Source organism: Aplidium turbinatum, chromosome 9 (genome assembly GCF_918807975.1).
Source record: "Aplidium turbinatum chromosome 9, kaAplTurb1.1, whole genome shotgun sequence".
In the NCBI taxonomy this organism is placed as follows: Eukaryota; Metazoa; Chordata; class Ascidiacea; order Aplousobranchia; family Polyclinidae; genus Aplidium; species Aplidium turbinatum.
In genome coordinates this window covers 8556250-8571071 of record NC_137480.1, presented here as the reverse complement: position 1 = coordinate 8571071, position 14822 = coordinate 8556250, and the positions used below count along the sequence as shown (strand labels likewise).

General features: G+C 35.2%; 1 protein-coding gene and 1 non-coding gene across 3 annotated transcripts; both read left to right on the top strand.

The window, feature by feature from the left end:
- The first annotated feature begins 2021 nt into the window (after positions 1-2021).
- On the top strand, positions 2022-2095 carry Trnai-aau (transfer RNA isoleucine (anticodon AAU)). The gene has a single exon. It is a non-coding gene; the product is annotated as a tRNA-Ile (tRNA).
- A 2275-nt stretch (positions 2096-4370) lies between these two features.
- LOC145777326 (uncharacterized) lies at positions 4371-10235 on the top strand. 2 transcript variants are annotated; one of them, XM_082588682.1, is made up of 7 exons: positions 4371-4561; positions 5027-5213; positions 5998-6015; positions 6834-6900; positions 7405-7512; positions 8564-8703; positions 8956-10235. In XM_082588682.1, exons 1-7 carry the CDS (start codon positions 4410-4412, stop codon positions 9208-9210), a joined length of 927 nt encoding a protein of 308 aa, XP_082444808.1. In that variant the 5' UTR covers positions 4371-4409; the 3' UTR covers positions 9211-10235. The 2 variants fall into 2 exon arrangements, with proteins under 2 accessions (XP_082444808.1, XP_082444807.1); XM_082588681.1 differs by having other exon boundaries at positions 4372-4561; positions 5998-6013; positions 6829-6900; positions 8956-10234.
- The last annotated feature ends 4587 nt before the right edge of the window (positions 10236-14822 follow it).

Here is a 14822-nt window from a genome sequence, read left to right as displayed (position 1 = left end):
GTATTATTCTTGAGAGAAATAAAAAAAATTATTTCAACAAACTGTACACTAAAACTTTTTAAAACATTAACACGATAAAAATTTTAAGAAATTAAAAATGTTAGTTCTGTAACTTACAAAACTGAAAAAAAAAATAATTTTAATAAATCATAAACTTTTCATTGCAAAAACCAACAACTAAAAAATACTTTTAACAAACTACAAACTTTTAAGTTCCATAATTTAAAACTGAAAACAAAATTATTTCAACAAACTGTAAACTAAAACTTTTTTAAAACATTAGCACGAAAAAAAAAAATAAGAAATTAAAAATGTTAGTTCTGCAACTTACAAAACTAAAAAAAAAATAATTTTAATAAATCATAAAGTTTTATTCTAATAAGATACACACAAAAAATTAATTTAAATAAAAAAATAGTTAAGTTTTATTTTACAAACTAGAAAGTAGTTTTTACAAATCGTAAACTAAAAGTTTTATTCTAATAACATAAACATGAAAAATTATTTCAAATAAAAAAAAATAGTTAAGTTTTGTTTTACAAACTAAAAAGTAGTTTTGACAAATCGTAAACTAAAAGTTTTATTCTAATAACATAAACACGAAAATTAATCACAAACTCAACTTTTATTAAACTGAAAAATAGTTTTAACAAATCACAAACTTTTAATTGCACAAACCAACAACCAAAAATATTTTTAACAAGCTACAAACTTTCAGTTTGTATGATTGATAAATTTAAAAAAAAAACATTAAGTAACGAGATGCAAACTTTATGTTCCATAATTTACAACTGAAAATTAGTTTTAACAAACGTTTAAGTTCCATAATTTACAACTTAAAAAAATAGTTTTAACAAACTACAAACTTATAAGCTCCATAACTTACAAACTGAACATAAAAAAATAGTTTTAACAAATTATAATCTGAAAGTTTAACACATGAAAACATACACATGCAAAATTATGTTAAGTGACAAACTTAAGTTTTCTTTTACAAACTTAAAAAATATTTTTAACAAATTGCAATTTTATTTTTACAAGCTTAAAAAACTATAACAAAATATCACAAGTTTCTGTTGTATAATTTGTAACGTTAAAATCTGTGTTTGGAGATTTGTTTGTATGTTTTTATCAGCAGGTGTCATTACGTGTTGCAAAATTTGTAACGTTAAAATCTGTGTTTGGATATTTGTTTGTGTGTTTTTATCAGCAGGTGTCATTACGTGTTGCAAAATTTGTGCTCTCATTCTGCTGGAGTTTGTATTTTTTTATGTTTGTCTTGAGGTAACAATTTGTGATGTAGATTGCCCTAGGTTTGTTGATTTTTTTCCAGTCCTCAGATTGTAGAAGTATACGTTGCAACAATTTGTTCTATAGCTGTTCATTTGGGTGTTCTCGTTGTTTAAAAGAAATGTTGATTGTTTAGCTGGTATTAGCATCATCTAAAATAAAAGTGTAAAATTTATTCCTGCATGATAAGCCTAAAGTTATGTTGTTTTGACCAAGCTATTACTCCAGGCTAGTTACATTTATCAAACCTTACCATAAAGTTTTAGCTGAAGCCGCTGTTACAGCGAAACGAAGACCTGGTGAAATAAAGGTTTACTGAAACCAACATTAACTGAAAAGATGATAAAATGCAATATTTATTAGTGTTCAAGATGATTAAATGCAGTATTTATTAGTGTTCAAGATAATTAAATGCAGTATTTATTAAGTTTTTTCGTTCAAGTCATGGGTTTTGCCTTACAATGAACTAAAACAATTCCACTGATTAAAAGATTCATCAAAGTACAACGAAATGTTCAATCAACCTAAACATTCCAAAAAACAGTGAAACCTCATATACCAATAAAATCACCAAAAGATCCCACCAATCAATGACAAGTTATGAAACTCGAAAGATCCACTCCCCATAAGAATGCAACACAGTATTCGGAAAGACCTGGAATCGAACCAATAGACCTATTGTCCGTCAGCACATAGGTTTTATTAAACAACAAGATTTCCAGTAAAAAACTGGTCGGTTAGCTCAGTTGGTTAGAGCGTCGTGCTAATAACGCGAATGTCGCGGGTTCGATCCCCGTACTGACCATGTATTTTATTTTGATTTAAAAAGTTTTTGTATATTTCTTTCAGTAGAAGAAGTAGCTAAAAGAAAAAAAAAATCTAGTTTCATTGGCGTTTGAACGAACTTCAGAATTTCCTCGAATTAGGCTATATTTTGTATCCAATTTAAGATGAGCTGTTCGCTATTGCAATCAGTGTCGGTCTGGCGGAGCAGCCTCCTTGTTTAACCATTTGTGATGACAGTGTCCATGTTTCTGCATTGTAGAGTAGCGTAGTCCATATATAACATTTCGCATTTCGCTTTGGAGTGTTGATGTTAATTTTTTGTGTTAAAATCAAATATAAGGATTATTAATAGGCCCTACATTTCCCGCAACTTAACAATAGATTATTTCCTGCAAAGATGAAAAATAATTAAAATCAGGTCATTTACAAACGCTCATACGTAATTTGAATGTAATCCGTTAAACCAAAACTGTTTTTCTTTCTAACCTTCTTTCTACACTGATTCAACGTCTAATCAAAATCAACTTTTTAATACAAACCACTCAACTAAAACCGCTATTCTTTCAAAACCGCTATTCTTTCTAACCTTCTTGGCGTTTTTATACCAATTCAACATCTAATTAAAATCAACTTTGGGGCTATGTTTCAGCTTTAATTATTCCATATCCAACTCAATATTAAACTTTGCTAACATATTTCAGTACAAATTATCACATCTAAACTTTACTAACATACTCTGACAATCTAACAACACAAGAAAAACTAGATAATGTTAACTGACTAAGAGTGCATTGTACCAGCTGCTTGCTAGGCTATTTTATAAAAGTCTACTTCAGAAAGCAGGCTGAGTTCGTGCATCCACAACAAAACTGCTTATGATAGACAAATCTCTGTTTAGTGGACTTTAGACCTACTGGGTTATGAGAGTTTTACGCCTAACCACCACCAGCTGTGAAGAACAAAACGGTTTCATTAATATCACTCTTAAACAGATTCGAAAAATAAGAAAAGTACACATTTCAAAAACAATTATTATTTATCATATTTAATAAAATACTTTCATAGAATGATGTCACGCGCCGAAATCAGATGGTGATACCCTACCTGTGGTGATACCCGGGGATACCACTTCCGTCAATACCCTTGGGTCTACCTTTGGTGCTACCACATCCGGTGATACACGGGGCAATGGACAGCCATCTCCAACTACTTATACCACTCACTTGCATTAAGTACACTTAGGTTTGAATGTTTTTTTATAATGTTTGAATGTTTTTTATAATGCATTTTTTTGGGCTATGCACCAGTGAGCTTCAGGCACTCTAAATTGGTGATTTATTGAAATGGAATGGATTTTGGTATTTAGCCTACCCCTTTTCATTCACTTGGAGCAATCACTGTTGTATAGCCTAAAGTTTTAGTGGAAAATACCTAAATTATCATTTCACGTTCGTTATTGCTTTTGCCACGAGCGGCATTATGGCATTGCCTCAACTTTACAACTGATTGTCACTTGTGGTGTTGATTTGTGATGTGGGAATGACTGGTATTGATAAAAACAATTTTAAAATCAATAAAAACAATTTTATTAATAAAAACGCAAAAAATTTTCCCAAGCCATTTGCGGCGAGGTTGTTCCATACTTCTTTGGCGCCCCCTAAAATTTTGCCCTAAATCCGCCACTGATAGTAGCCTATCATATTGATAAACAAACAGAAAGAGGTGATGGTGACGACACATCTTAAATTTTGTTTTGCGTTTTGCAACATTTTTTCAAAGCAAAAAATACTCCGTGGCAGTAAAGGAATTGTCAGGCCAAGCTATGATAAGCTCACATAATTGTTTTGATTATTGTTAAGGTTAAAATTCTCAACTTGGTAAAAACATGCTTCAATGCACTGCTGTCAGACCAGGTAAAATTTTTGCTGTAGGCAGAAAAACGACTGAAGGTTAAAACTGTTTGTCAAACATAAATGTACTAAAAAGTAATTCCAGTCTTGAGGCCATAAACTTTCCAAAAGTTTAAACGAATTAACTTATCTTAAAAGAAACACAATTTTATTAGTTAGGCTACTATTATTTTTTTTGACAATAAATTTTTATTGTAAAACATAGAAACAATATAAGTATCAATTTAAACGTTGTTATTTACTGCGGTCTGTGAAGCGGAATGAACTGAGTAGAAAAAAAGATTAAGAGAATTATCATTAAATTTTGTCAGTTTGAGGGATGAAAGTAAAAGCAATAATGCCTTTTTTAATCGTCCGAAGTTGTATAAAAAGGTGTCGTTTGACATTATGCTTTATTTCTCGTAAAGTTCACATTATTTCAGCATGGATTCTGCCGCCCTAGCTCAAGCGTCTTTTGAAATTAGAAGAAGAATATCACATAGAAGTATTTGGGGGTGGATCAGAACTTTGGTTTTGGCTGCTTTTATTTTTGTCTTGCTTGGAAGTATAACGTATGTGGTGAACACTAACCGAAAGTAAGCAAATCATAAGCCTATATGACTTACCATATACGATACCAAAAGTCATACCGGTAGCCTAATGTCAAAAGCCATTTTTGTTTCATTTAGTTAATTGGTAGCCTAAGCCCACATAGGCTGAATACTAGCGGAACATATTTTTAACTGCATGTTTTTTTTTGTTTTATTGCTTAGGCGTATTTCATTTCAATAACCTAGGCTACTTTGAAATAAGATAGGCTATTTGCAAACCTATACTTGGAACTGTTTGCTAAATGTAGCGATTTTAAGAATAGTTTCGGATGGGTAGGCTATATAGCCTACTCACCTGTTTTTCTATTGATTCTAATGTGGAACAATCAACGTGTTTCAAAATTTTGCAATTTAACCTCAATTGAAATAAATTTGAATTTGTTTCAGCCTTAGCTTGTTTAGTTCGGAGGAGCCAATTCAAAATCTTTTACAAACAATTGCTTTTATCAGGCTGCAATCTGAAATCTCTGAAATACGATTGGATTTCAATAAAAAGAATGCTCTTCTTGCTAATCGAATTAAACGCAATGCGGTCTCCACTTCAAAGTTTATTCAATCAGTGCAAGTAAAAGAAGAGGAAAGAAGACTGAAAAGATCCGCAAGTGATACCGATGGAGACGTTAAAGAAGAAATAGTCGTAAGCTCTTCTTAAGCTCTTCTTTAGTTCTGCTTAACTTCTTCTTTAGAGATCACGAAGCCAACAAAAGTGTTTCTTTGCTATGAAGCTGTCTTTTTGAAGAGAGTGTCTTCAAAAAGACAGCCTCATAGCAAAGATGCTTACTTATACCTACAATTCCTACTTTGCTCGCTCTACTGCCACGCACATATCTTGCCATTCTTTATTTTTTGACGAATTGATTGAGTTTACGAATGGGATGAAAAGCTGATTTTTTGTCCGATACCTAAGGACATTAATATAGTTAGCCTACAATCTACATTCTCAATCAGCAAAATTGGTCTAAAAAACGATTCCAGCAGACGTAAAATTGATGTAAAAAGAACTTAGTGTGCTAACTAAGGAGTAAGGATTAAGAATACTCAGAAAAAATAGCAAGAAATAAGAACTACATGCAAGCTCATAGGTGCTTTTTCGGAAAAGGGTTGTTGTTTTTGGTTTGTCAATCTTAAAGAATTTTATCTTTAAAACGTTTTTTGTTTGCATCTATTTCACATTGATTTACATTAATGACAGTTTGTTTTCAAGCTCTTTGAATTAAAGCAACCTATATCGGATTGAAACAAAGTAAGCTACTAAAAGTCTTTGTGTTTATATATTGTATTCACTCTGTACAATTATAAACCCAAAGGTTTAACCCATAACGCAAAGCCTAATTATAAAAAAGTGACATTATTGCTAATGCTGTTAAGTTAGGCAATTTGTTTTATTTATTTATTTTTAATTAAAATATTTTTATTTGCAGACAAGTTTGTACGGAGGTAAGCAAATTTTTAGAATTTGTGATTGATTTTATTAGCGTAACAGCTGTTAGTGTTAGGCTACTACATAATTATTTATCAAGTTAATTGCACAAAGGAATTTTACATTTGACAGTATTTAAAATTTCTTGAGAGGTTGAAACAATGCAAAAAAGCGTCCAATTTGCCGATCGTGGAGAGCAGTGTCTTATGTTATTTGTAGATTGTTAAGAAAGATTTCCTTTTGAAAAACATTTGTGTCAAACGGTTAGCAGAATACGGTTTGGTCCAATTTATCTCAATTTCCCTTTGGACAAATTTCATGTTGAAGTGCACGCGTAATGCTACAGCCTACGTATCAAATCACGGCTTATTAGTCTTGCGTATCTTTTTAGTGTTATTACTTCTATAAAAAGAAGCTTTGCATGGTTAATAAAAAATAGCAATAACTTCTATGTCTGCCACAAATTAGATTATTCCATCAAGTTTGTTAAAAATAATTATCCTGCGTTCTTATCTTCCAATCTTGGGAACAGTCACTTTAAATTTCAAAACAATTCGTTCTCGTACAATTGCCGATCCACAACGGTGTATCGTGAAGGCCAAAACATTTATAGGGAAAGCAAAGAAATAAGACAATATTAAATAGAAGCGTATTTATTGTAGTGTGACCAACAGCAACATGACTTTTATCGTGGAAGTAAACACATCCAGGAAGGCTTTTTTGGCTTAAAGACATGGTAAACCTTAATTTTTCTTTAAGTTATTTTTTTCCGGCATCGACGTTCTTTGACGCTGTGGGTAATGTTACTTTCATGATTGCCAATTTGTTCCAGCCGGTGGTGTGACATACGAACGTTGGGGAAGAAGAGATTGCTCAGGTCCAAATAACAAGCTTGTGTACCACGGTAATAGCAATGCAATCTATAGGCCTACGCGCTCAAGTAAAAAACCATAAGCTTATCTTGAAATAAAGTTTGCATGATTTTACTATCATAGTTGCAAACTGTTTTATCATATGGTGTGGTTTGGTTTTGAATCTTGCCTCGACTGACACAGCCTTGATTGGTTATTCTTGGTAGTTTCGCATACTTCTAAAGGCTGGTGACGCAGAGCGGTTACCGAGATTGACAGAGTGAAGTTTTCGATTGTTGAAGTGTTGTTGCCGGGAAATTATTCCATCCAGCACTAGATGCCACTGAATGGAGAGCGGTCTTTAGAATGCGTTGCTCAAGCGCTTATCCCAAGAGTTGAACCAGAGCCGCGTGATCTTGAAGCTTAGTCGTTCACGAAGTCACGTGCTAACCAATTGAGCTTTATGATTCATTTTCGTCAAAGGCATTTTCGTTTCAAGAATTTTATTTCTTTGTTCACTTTTCTAGCTACAATATTAGCAAATACTTCGTTTGCAGGAATGGTTGGTGGTTCCTGGTACGCTCACACAGGAGGGCCGGCAAACTATCTCTGCTTGGACATGAATGTCACCTACAGTCCAGGCTATTACACCGATAACAATCAAGGTAATGACGTTTTCTTGTGGAATCACTCAACAAGTTTGCATGAAAAAATATACACTCACCGGCCAATGCAGTTTAAAGTTGAACAACAATCATTTTATACAATACGTATGCAATACGCATCGCCACGGCTTATGGTATACGATAAGCTAACAATAAAAAATAGGCCTAGACCTACTGTAGCTTAAATCAGCCCAGTAGAGTTTTCAGAATAACTTTTTAGTGTAGCCGGCGTCCGACGTTTTCTTTGTAAACAGTTCTTCGTAAAACAATTCTTCGTAAACAATTCTTTATAAAATTAATTCTTTGTAAAACAATTCTTCCCAAAGCATTTCTTCGTGCATGCAATTCAGATTTGATGTATACGGAGAAATGCTTTACGAAGAATTGTTTTACGGATTTCATTTCACCAACAACTGTTTACAAACAATTGTTTTACGAACAACTGTTTACGAAGAATTGTTTTACGAACAGCTGTTTACGAACAATTTTCCTATAGCCTACTCCAAGCTTCTTCAAACGTTTAGGTGCGTACAACTGTGCATACCAAACGAAATCATACGAGAAGCCTATTTAGCGTGTGTGTGGGCTACATTTTTTAAAGCTATGAAGTTAAATATAAACTACCGGTTCTATATAGACTAGAGGTAAGCTAAGCCTAACTATTTAGCTCCTTTGTCATATTTCTACTCAAAACCAAAGCAAACTTTTTCAACTCACAATTTGAAAATAGTTGACTGTCAAGACTAAGTTTACGTTGCTTTTATTTTTAACCATGGCAGCAAATACAACTCGTACAAATATAGCAGATAACAAGAAACATATAAAAAGCATGTTTATGTGTGATATGTTTACTTCCACGTAAATATCACAAATTAAAAGACAACTCTTTAATAAAATGATGTTTTTTATAAAAGGCATTGAGAAACTTAACTAGTTTGATATTGTACAAAAAATAATCAGTAAAATGAGCAAGTTTTTGGGCAAAACGTTAGCATACGAGTATGCTCTTCATGTTAGAACGCTATGATTAATTATAAATTGGCGTTTTTAGGAGCGTCGTACGTTTACGGAATGGAGTACAGGGACGCAGCTTGGGCCAACAATTTATTTGATCTTTCGTTGACCGAAGGAGTGCTTCAGTATCATTCCGTGCCTTGTGCACTTTGTCTTGCGAAAAGAAAAACCAGCAAGGTAAGACATTGACCGGGTTGTTGAGTTCCGAAACATGTTCATTTTTTTCATCAGTTGCGTATTGTTTTGTCATATTGTCAACTCATGTGAAAAATAATAGCAGTGAAAAATACAATTTTTGGTACCTGGTTCGATGTCGTAAACAAACATAATCAAACCAAAAAAATACATTTTTTTAAAATTTTCTATTCACAGCCGATATAAATTTTAGTAAAATTGAAAATGCAACACTGATATTTAATTGTTACACAGTTGATGATTCCGGGGAGGGAAATTTGTCCAGAAGGTTGGACAAGAGAATACACCGGGTTTATAATGAGCGGAGGACACAGTGACAAACACTCCAGCACGGCTGTGTGTGTGGATGACACACCTCAAGTGGTACCTGGAACGCAAGGAAACCAAAACGGGGCCTACTTGCACCTGGTGGAACTACAGTGCACATCTCTACTTTGCGAACCTTTTGTTGTTGGCCGCGAACTGAGATGCGTCGTTTGTACAATATGATGACGCCCGTCAACAACACTAACCAGCTTCTAGCATGCACAATATTGAATATACTGTAAGAGAGTAGGCTGTACAAGGCATAAGTATGCCAGAATATCTTTTGTGCAGTTTAAGCCACATTTAATCTCACACAGAAGCTCGAGAATACGTTGCTTTGCTGAAAGCGCTTTGTTAAGAGCACGATTATTTCTTTGCCCAAATCACTACTATTTCTTATTTCATCATCAGACTTCCTTGCTTTAATGGAAAGTCTTCTTTTCATTTTCAAAATAGCCTATAGCTGCCTATGTAGGCCGACTGGAATGAATTATGGCACAACGTTCACAAATTAAATAAACTTTAAACAAATAGATTACAGCAGCTACAGTGCCATGAGTTACAAAATAAATTAAAAACTTACAACAAAATACAGTTGAGTCAGACCTTACGATTTCACGCCAGCTACAATGTCAAAGTCAGCGGCTGAAACGTAGAAAGAAGCGTTGAGAGGTTTAAAACCCGAGATAGACGGCATTACGGCTCGAAGAGTAATGGGAAAAAATATTTCTGGCAACTGACTTTGGCAGCTAGTCTTTCGTTGACATCCTTGATGTGCGAATTATTGTGTTTTGCATAATTTTGTTATTTCAACAACAAAACAAAATAAACTGAATTTGCAGGTCGGTTGTAAATCTGAAAAGCTGATCCGAAAAAGATACGAAAATACGTTCGGACGAATGATTTAGGAAAAAACAGTTGTTTTCATCTGAGAGAAATAGCCTACTTGAAAAGTTTTAGAAGCGTAAATTTTTCCCCCCAAATGTACCAGAAATCAAGGAAACAAAGTACCACTTCCAAGCAACTGATCTTTTCTTGTCTTGTGCAAAAATAGAAACTTAGACACCAGTCACTCAAACTGACTACAGAAATGCTGGATGAAAATTACAAATAAATTTGCAAAAATAGAAAAAGTTCCTTGCGGCTTTTCTTTTCTTTGAATTTTCAAAGCCGATTTTTTACAGTTTGCAAAGGCACGAAGTTAATCTTGTTGAAAAAATTTAAAATTACTGAAAATTAGTAGGTTGAACTTGGGCTGGGGTATAAACCAACAGAGTTTGCAGCTCAGCTAGGCACTGACAAAAAATTCATGAGATTTTACAACTTAAAACCTTGAGGTCGTTGTAACACAACAAACGCATAAATTACAACAAGGCAAGATTCACACCGAACATCCAAAACTGTCTTCAGCATACAAAAATGTCGAATGTTTGTTTCCTTTTACGTACAATTCACACCAGGAATACACTTTCTGGTGTGAATGGTAAAAGGAAATAAACATGCGCCATTTTTGCATGCTGAAGAGTGAAGACAGTTTTGTATGTTCGGTGTGAATCTCGCCTAACAAGGCTTGATCTTTAAATATTTGGTTCAGTAACTTAAACATGACATTACTTGATGTAGATTTACTACCAGAGGTGGGCAGTAACTAGTTACAAAAGTAACTAGTTACTGTAACTAGTTACTTTTTGAGTAACTGTAACGGTAACTTCGTTACTATTTTCCAAAAGTAACGAAACGCGGTAACTAGTTCCTATTTTAGCACTTTTTCAATAGTTACAAGTTTGTTTTTTTTTCTTTTTTACAGTTACAAGTTTTTTTTTTTTTGTTTTTTTTTACAGTTACAAGTTACTTTTGTATTGAAATTTCAGTTTTTAATTGCCGTTTATTTCTCTACATGTGTTTGTGTCTTGCTTAGTGCGTGTTTGCTGCGTTTTGCGCAATAATGCATTTTTCTCGCAGATGTATCGGCGCAGCACTGCGCATGCGCGGTTCTACTTTTGTTTTGTAGTCTGGTGGAGAAGGGTTGCCATATTGGCGAATTTATCGCTAAAGTCCAGAAATCTGGCGATTTTTTAAGACGTTTAGCTTCATATTTATGATTTGGCTCTTTTTTGGCGATTTTTGATAACTGATTTGGCTAAATCAATTGTTCTTGGCGATTAATCAATATGTACCAAAGACAGGCAAGACACAACAATACAACAGGGTTGAGCATTATAATAATATATTTTACATATTTACAAATGAGTTTAACAGTCAAACGTTTTCGGTTTAACTTAAGCCCTCATCAGGAAACTGAAAATATTTATAAAAATGCAGTAAATTTCAACTTCTTGAAGGTAACTAACTAACTGACTATAAGCATCAAGAAACACGCAGCGATTAAAAGCAATTTGTTGATGCTTATAGTCAGTGACTTGGTTACCTTCAAGAAGTTGAAATTTATTGCATTTAGTGTAACGCTTGCAATGCCTCTAAAAAGATTGTCTGACATTAAAACCAGCAACAGCATTGCTGATTGCTTGCCGTTGGTGGACGTTCTTGTGGAAGCAATACAAACCAGATTTGGTCATTGGTTCGAGAACAGCGACTTTCAGCTTGCGACTGCATTCCACCCACAATTTAGACTTATCTGAGTTTAATGCCAGATCATTAAGCGACACTGCTGAATTGAAGACCAAAATAAAACAGAACATGCTTCAAGCAATTGAAGAAGCAAACTGCTCTGCTGAAGAGGGGAGTATAGCAGCGACACTGAAGTGGATGGTGGTAGGTAGAGCCACGGAGGACTTTTTGCACCACTTTACTCAAAAACCAAGAAAAGAAAGCAATGCGCGTTGAATCTGTTACAGGAGTATTTGGAAGCGGACCCTGAGGACAAGTTAAGCGGATCTAGATTCACAATTGGACCGATGAAAAAACTGTTTTAAAAACATAACACTCCCATTCCGTCAAGTGTTGCAGTAAAAATATTGTTTTCATTGCAAGCACTTGTTCATCACCAGACTTTATTCGTTCATCCCCGACGCCGACACACGCTCCATCGACCTGACACTACCAAGACAGGCATGGGTGCGCCTCAACCGTCTCCGTACGGGCGTCGGGTTTTTCTGTTTAACCATGCACCAATGGGAAATGGCCTCTTTCTCATCATATGAATGTGGTGCCGAGGAACAGACCGCAGACCACATCATTGATTGATTGATTGAATAAATCTTTATCCTCGGACTGGGAAATCTTCTTGCAGAACTTAATCTTGGCAGTTTCGCATACTTGTAGACTAAAGGCTTTAAATCACTGACGCAGGCTCGGTCACCGAGATTGACAGAGTGAAGTTTCTGATTGTTGAAGTCTTGTTGCCGGGAAATTATTCCATCTATTAGATGTCGCTAAATAGAGAGCAGTCCTTAACGTGCGTTGCTCAAGCGCATGCCCTGAGAGTCGAACCAGTGCCGCTTGATCTTGAAGCTTCTTCGTTCCAGAAGTGACGCGCTAACCAATTGAACTATCGGGACGGACATCATCAATGACTGTAGCCTAACATCTTCAAGCCACCTAACGGAGTGGAAGGTCTGCGTGTCATGAATGATGAAACCAAAAACTGGCTGCTCTCTAGTAGCCTTCCAGTGTAGTCCGGGAACATCGTGAATCTGGGGCGGTAAAAGGATGGACTCTCGGCCCCAGAGGCTCACACGACGACGATGATTGGGCAGGGACATTTTAACCCTTATTAGCACAAGGATTTTAGGTAACTTAATCGGCACAGATGTTGACAAATTGTCAACATGGCATTTCATTGTATTTTTCGATACAAATTCGCTGGTCTTAAAGTGAAGTTGTTATTTTAGATGATTTGACATTGATAAAACCTTAACAGAACAACTATTAATGCTAATTGGGAGGTCTGCGTCCTACCCAGGACATATTTTTAACTTATTAGCTCTCAGATAAAATGCAAAGAAATCTTAACAAGCGAAGTTTTACCACGTATATTTCAAACACAAAAACGAAGAAACGTGGACCACTACAACAAATTTGTTCAGCATTTCAAGCAATATTGGCTCTTCTGAAGTTTTTTGTGTCGCGGGAAAACCCGTCGGCTACAAGTGACACATGTAGATCGAGTAGGCTATGCTTTGCACATCTGTAGCATCTTCTCCGTTTGATACTTTGAACTGTGCGATTGAAAGTGCTTGAAGTAGCAGCATCAATAAACCCAAACTTTTCGGCAAGTAGTTTAGCTTCTCCGCCAATTTTCTTTTTCTTTACATACAGTTAAGCAAAGCTAAGTAGTTTGAGAAAATCTGGGTTTTTTTTGTTACTTTTCCCATTGTCTCTAGTTATGAGAAATGCGTTGTTACTGGCAACATTTATCAAATTGTAATTTATAACCATTGGCCAACAATTTTTTTCCTCAAGCAATTGAAGTCTTCACAGTTTTCATCAAGAGTGTCAACTCCACCTTTATGCTTGTTATCATCCATGATAACTGTAGGTTTTCTGTGAGAGTCAGTGATGGAAACAGAAGAGTGTGAAGAAGATATCATGAGGACATTCCTGCTTCGTTTTGGTATATATGACAATAGCAGAAACTTGTTCAAATGGTCATACAACGCTTCAGTACTTTTCACCTCTCTTCCCCTTGCTGATTTGAGCAGCGATAGAACTTCACGGCAATCAGCAATTACTGTTCCTACCAATGTAAGATTTTAAAGCAAAAGATTGCAAACCAGTACATGAGATGTAAAATATCTGTCAACGTATACATCCAGACCACTACCAAAGTACACAGAACACAGGTTCATCACTATATCATCTGCAAGATTTCTGTGAGAGGCCGAGTCGGGTTCTCTTCCAGAATAAAGAATGCCACTTAGAGCAAAACCTGATGTGGCTTCACACAGCCAAAAGAACTATACACCATATTTCCTTGGTGTCGATGGCGTGTAGCCTATGTTCTTCCAAGAATTTTGCCTCGATATCCGACCAGTTGTTCATACACAGTCAATGCTTCCCTAGGAATGTAGACGTTGCGCAGGCTACTGTTGAATGCTTCCCATACCTCTGAAATAACAGCTAACCTGTCGTTCCTTTGTCTTTCTAGTCGATTGCGATAGTTATCAAAACGCATGTATCGTAGCAGACATTTGAATCGATTTAGTGCCATAGCCACTCTATAAAATAGCCTACTATCAAGAGGATCCCACAATCCACGTAAATCGGTGAAGTTATCTCTGTCCAAGCCAGCACGTATCATAATTGCAAGACCTGTCTCAACTTCTTCAATTGTGAAGTTTTTGTGTACAGAATTAGGCAACATCTTACATTCGTATCTCACGTCCCCTGCTTTTCTGTTCATCTCACGTACTATCTGAAGTATAATTTCAGGCCGATAAAATAATTTGAAGGCATCCACTTCAAGTTCAGGAGCAGCATTAATCTGAGGCTGTTGTGTCAATATATTTCTTCTTCTGACCCCGCCTGGAAAAGGATTTGAATAATAGGTTGCATTGCCAGCTGTTATTGGTACTTTATCTTCTGTTCTCTGTTACTTTATCTTCTTTAGCTGCTATCTTCATCTTCTGAGGAACCATCATTAGATTCTTAATCTACATCACTATCAGTCTCGTCATCTTCACTTTCTTCATCAAAGACATCTATATCGAACAGTTCCTCCTCTTCCAAAGGCAGTTCATCAACATCTGGTATGGACTCAAATTCACTACTACTTGTAGCTTCAGCACTGGAGTCGTTATCAATATCATCAGAAGTTATTTGCAGTTCTTAGGGCC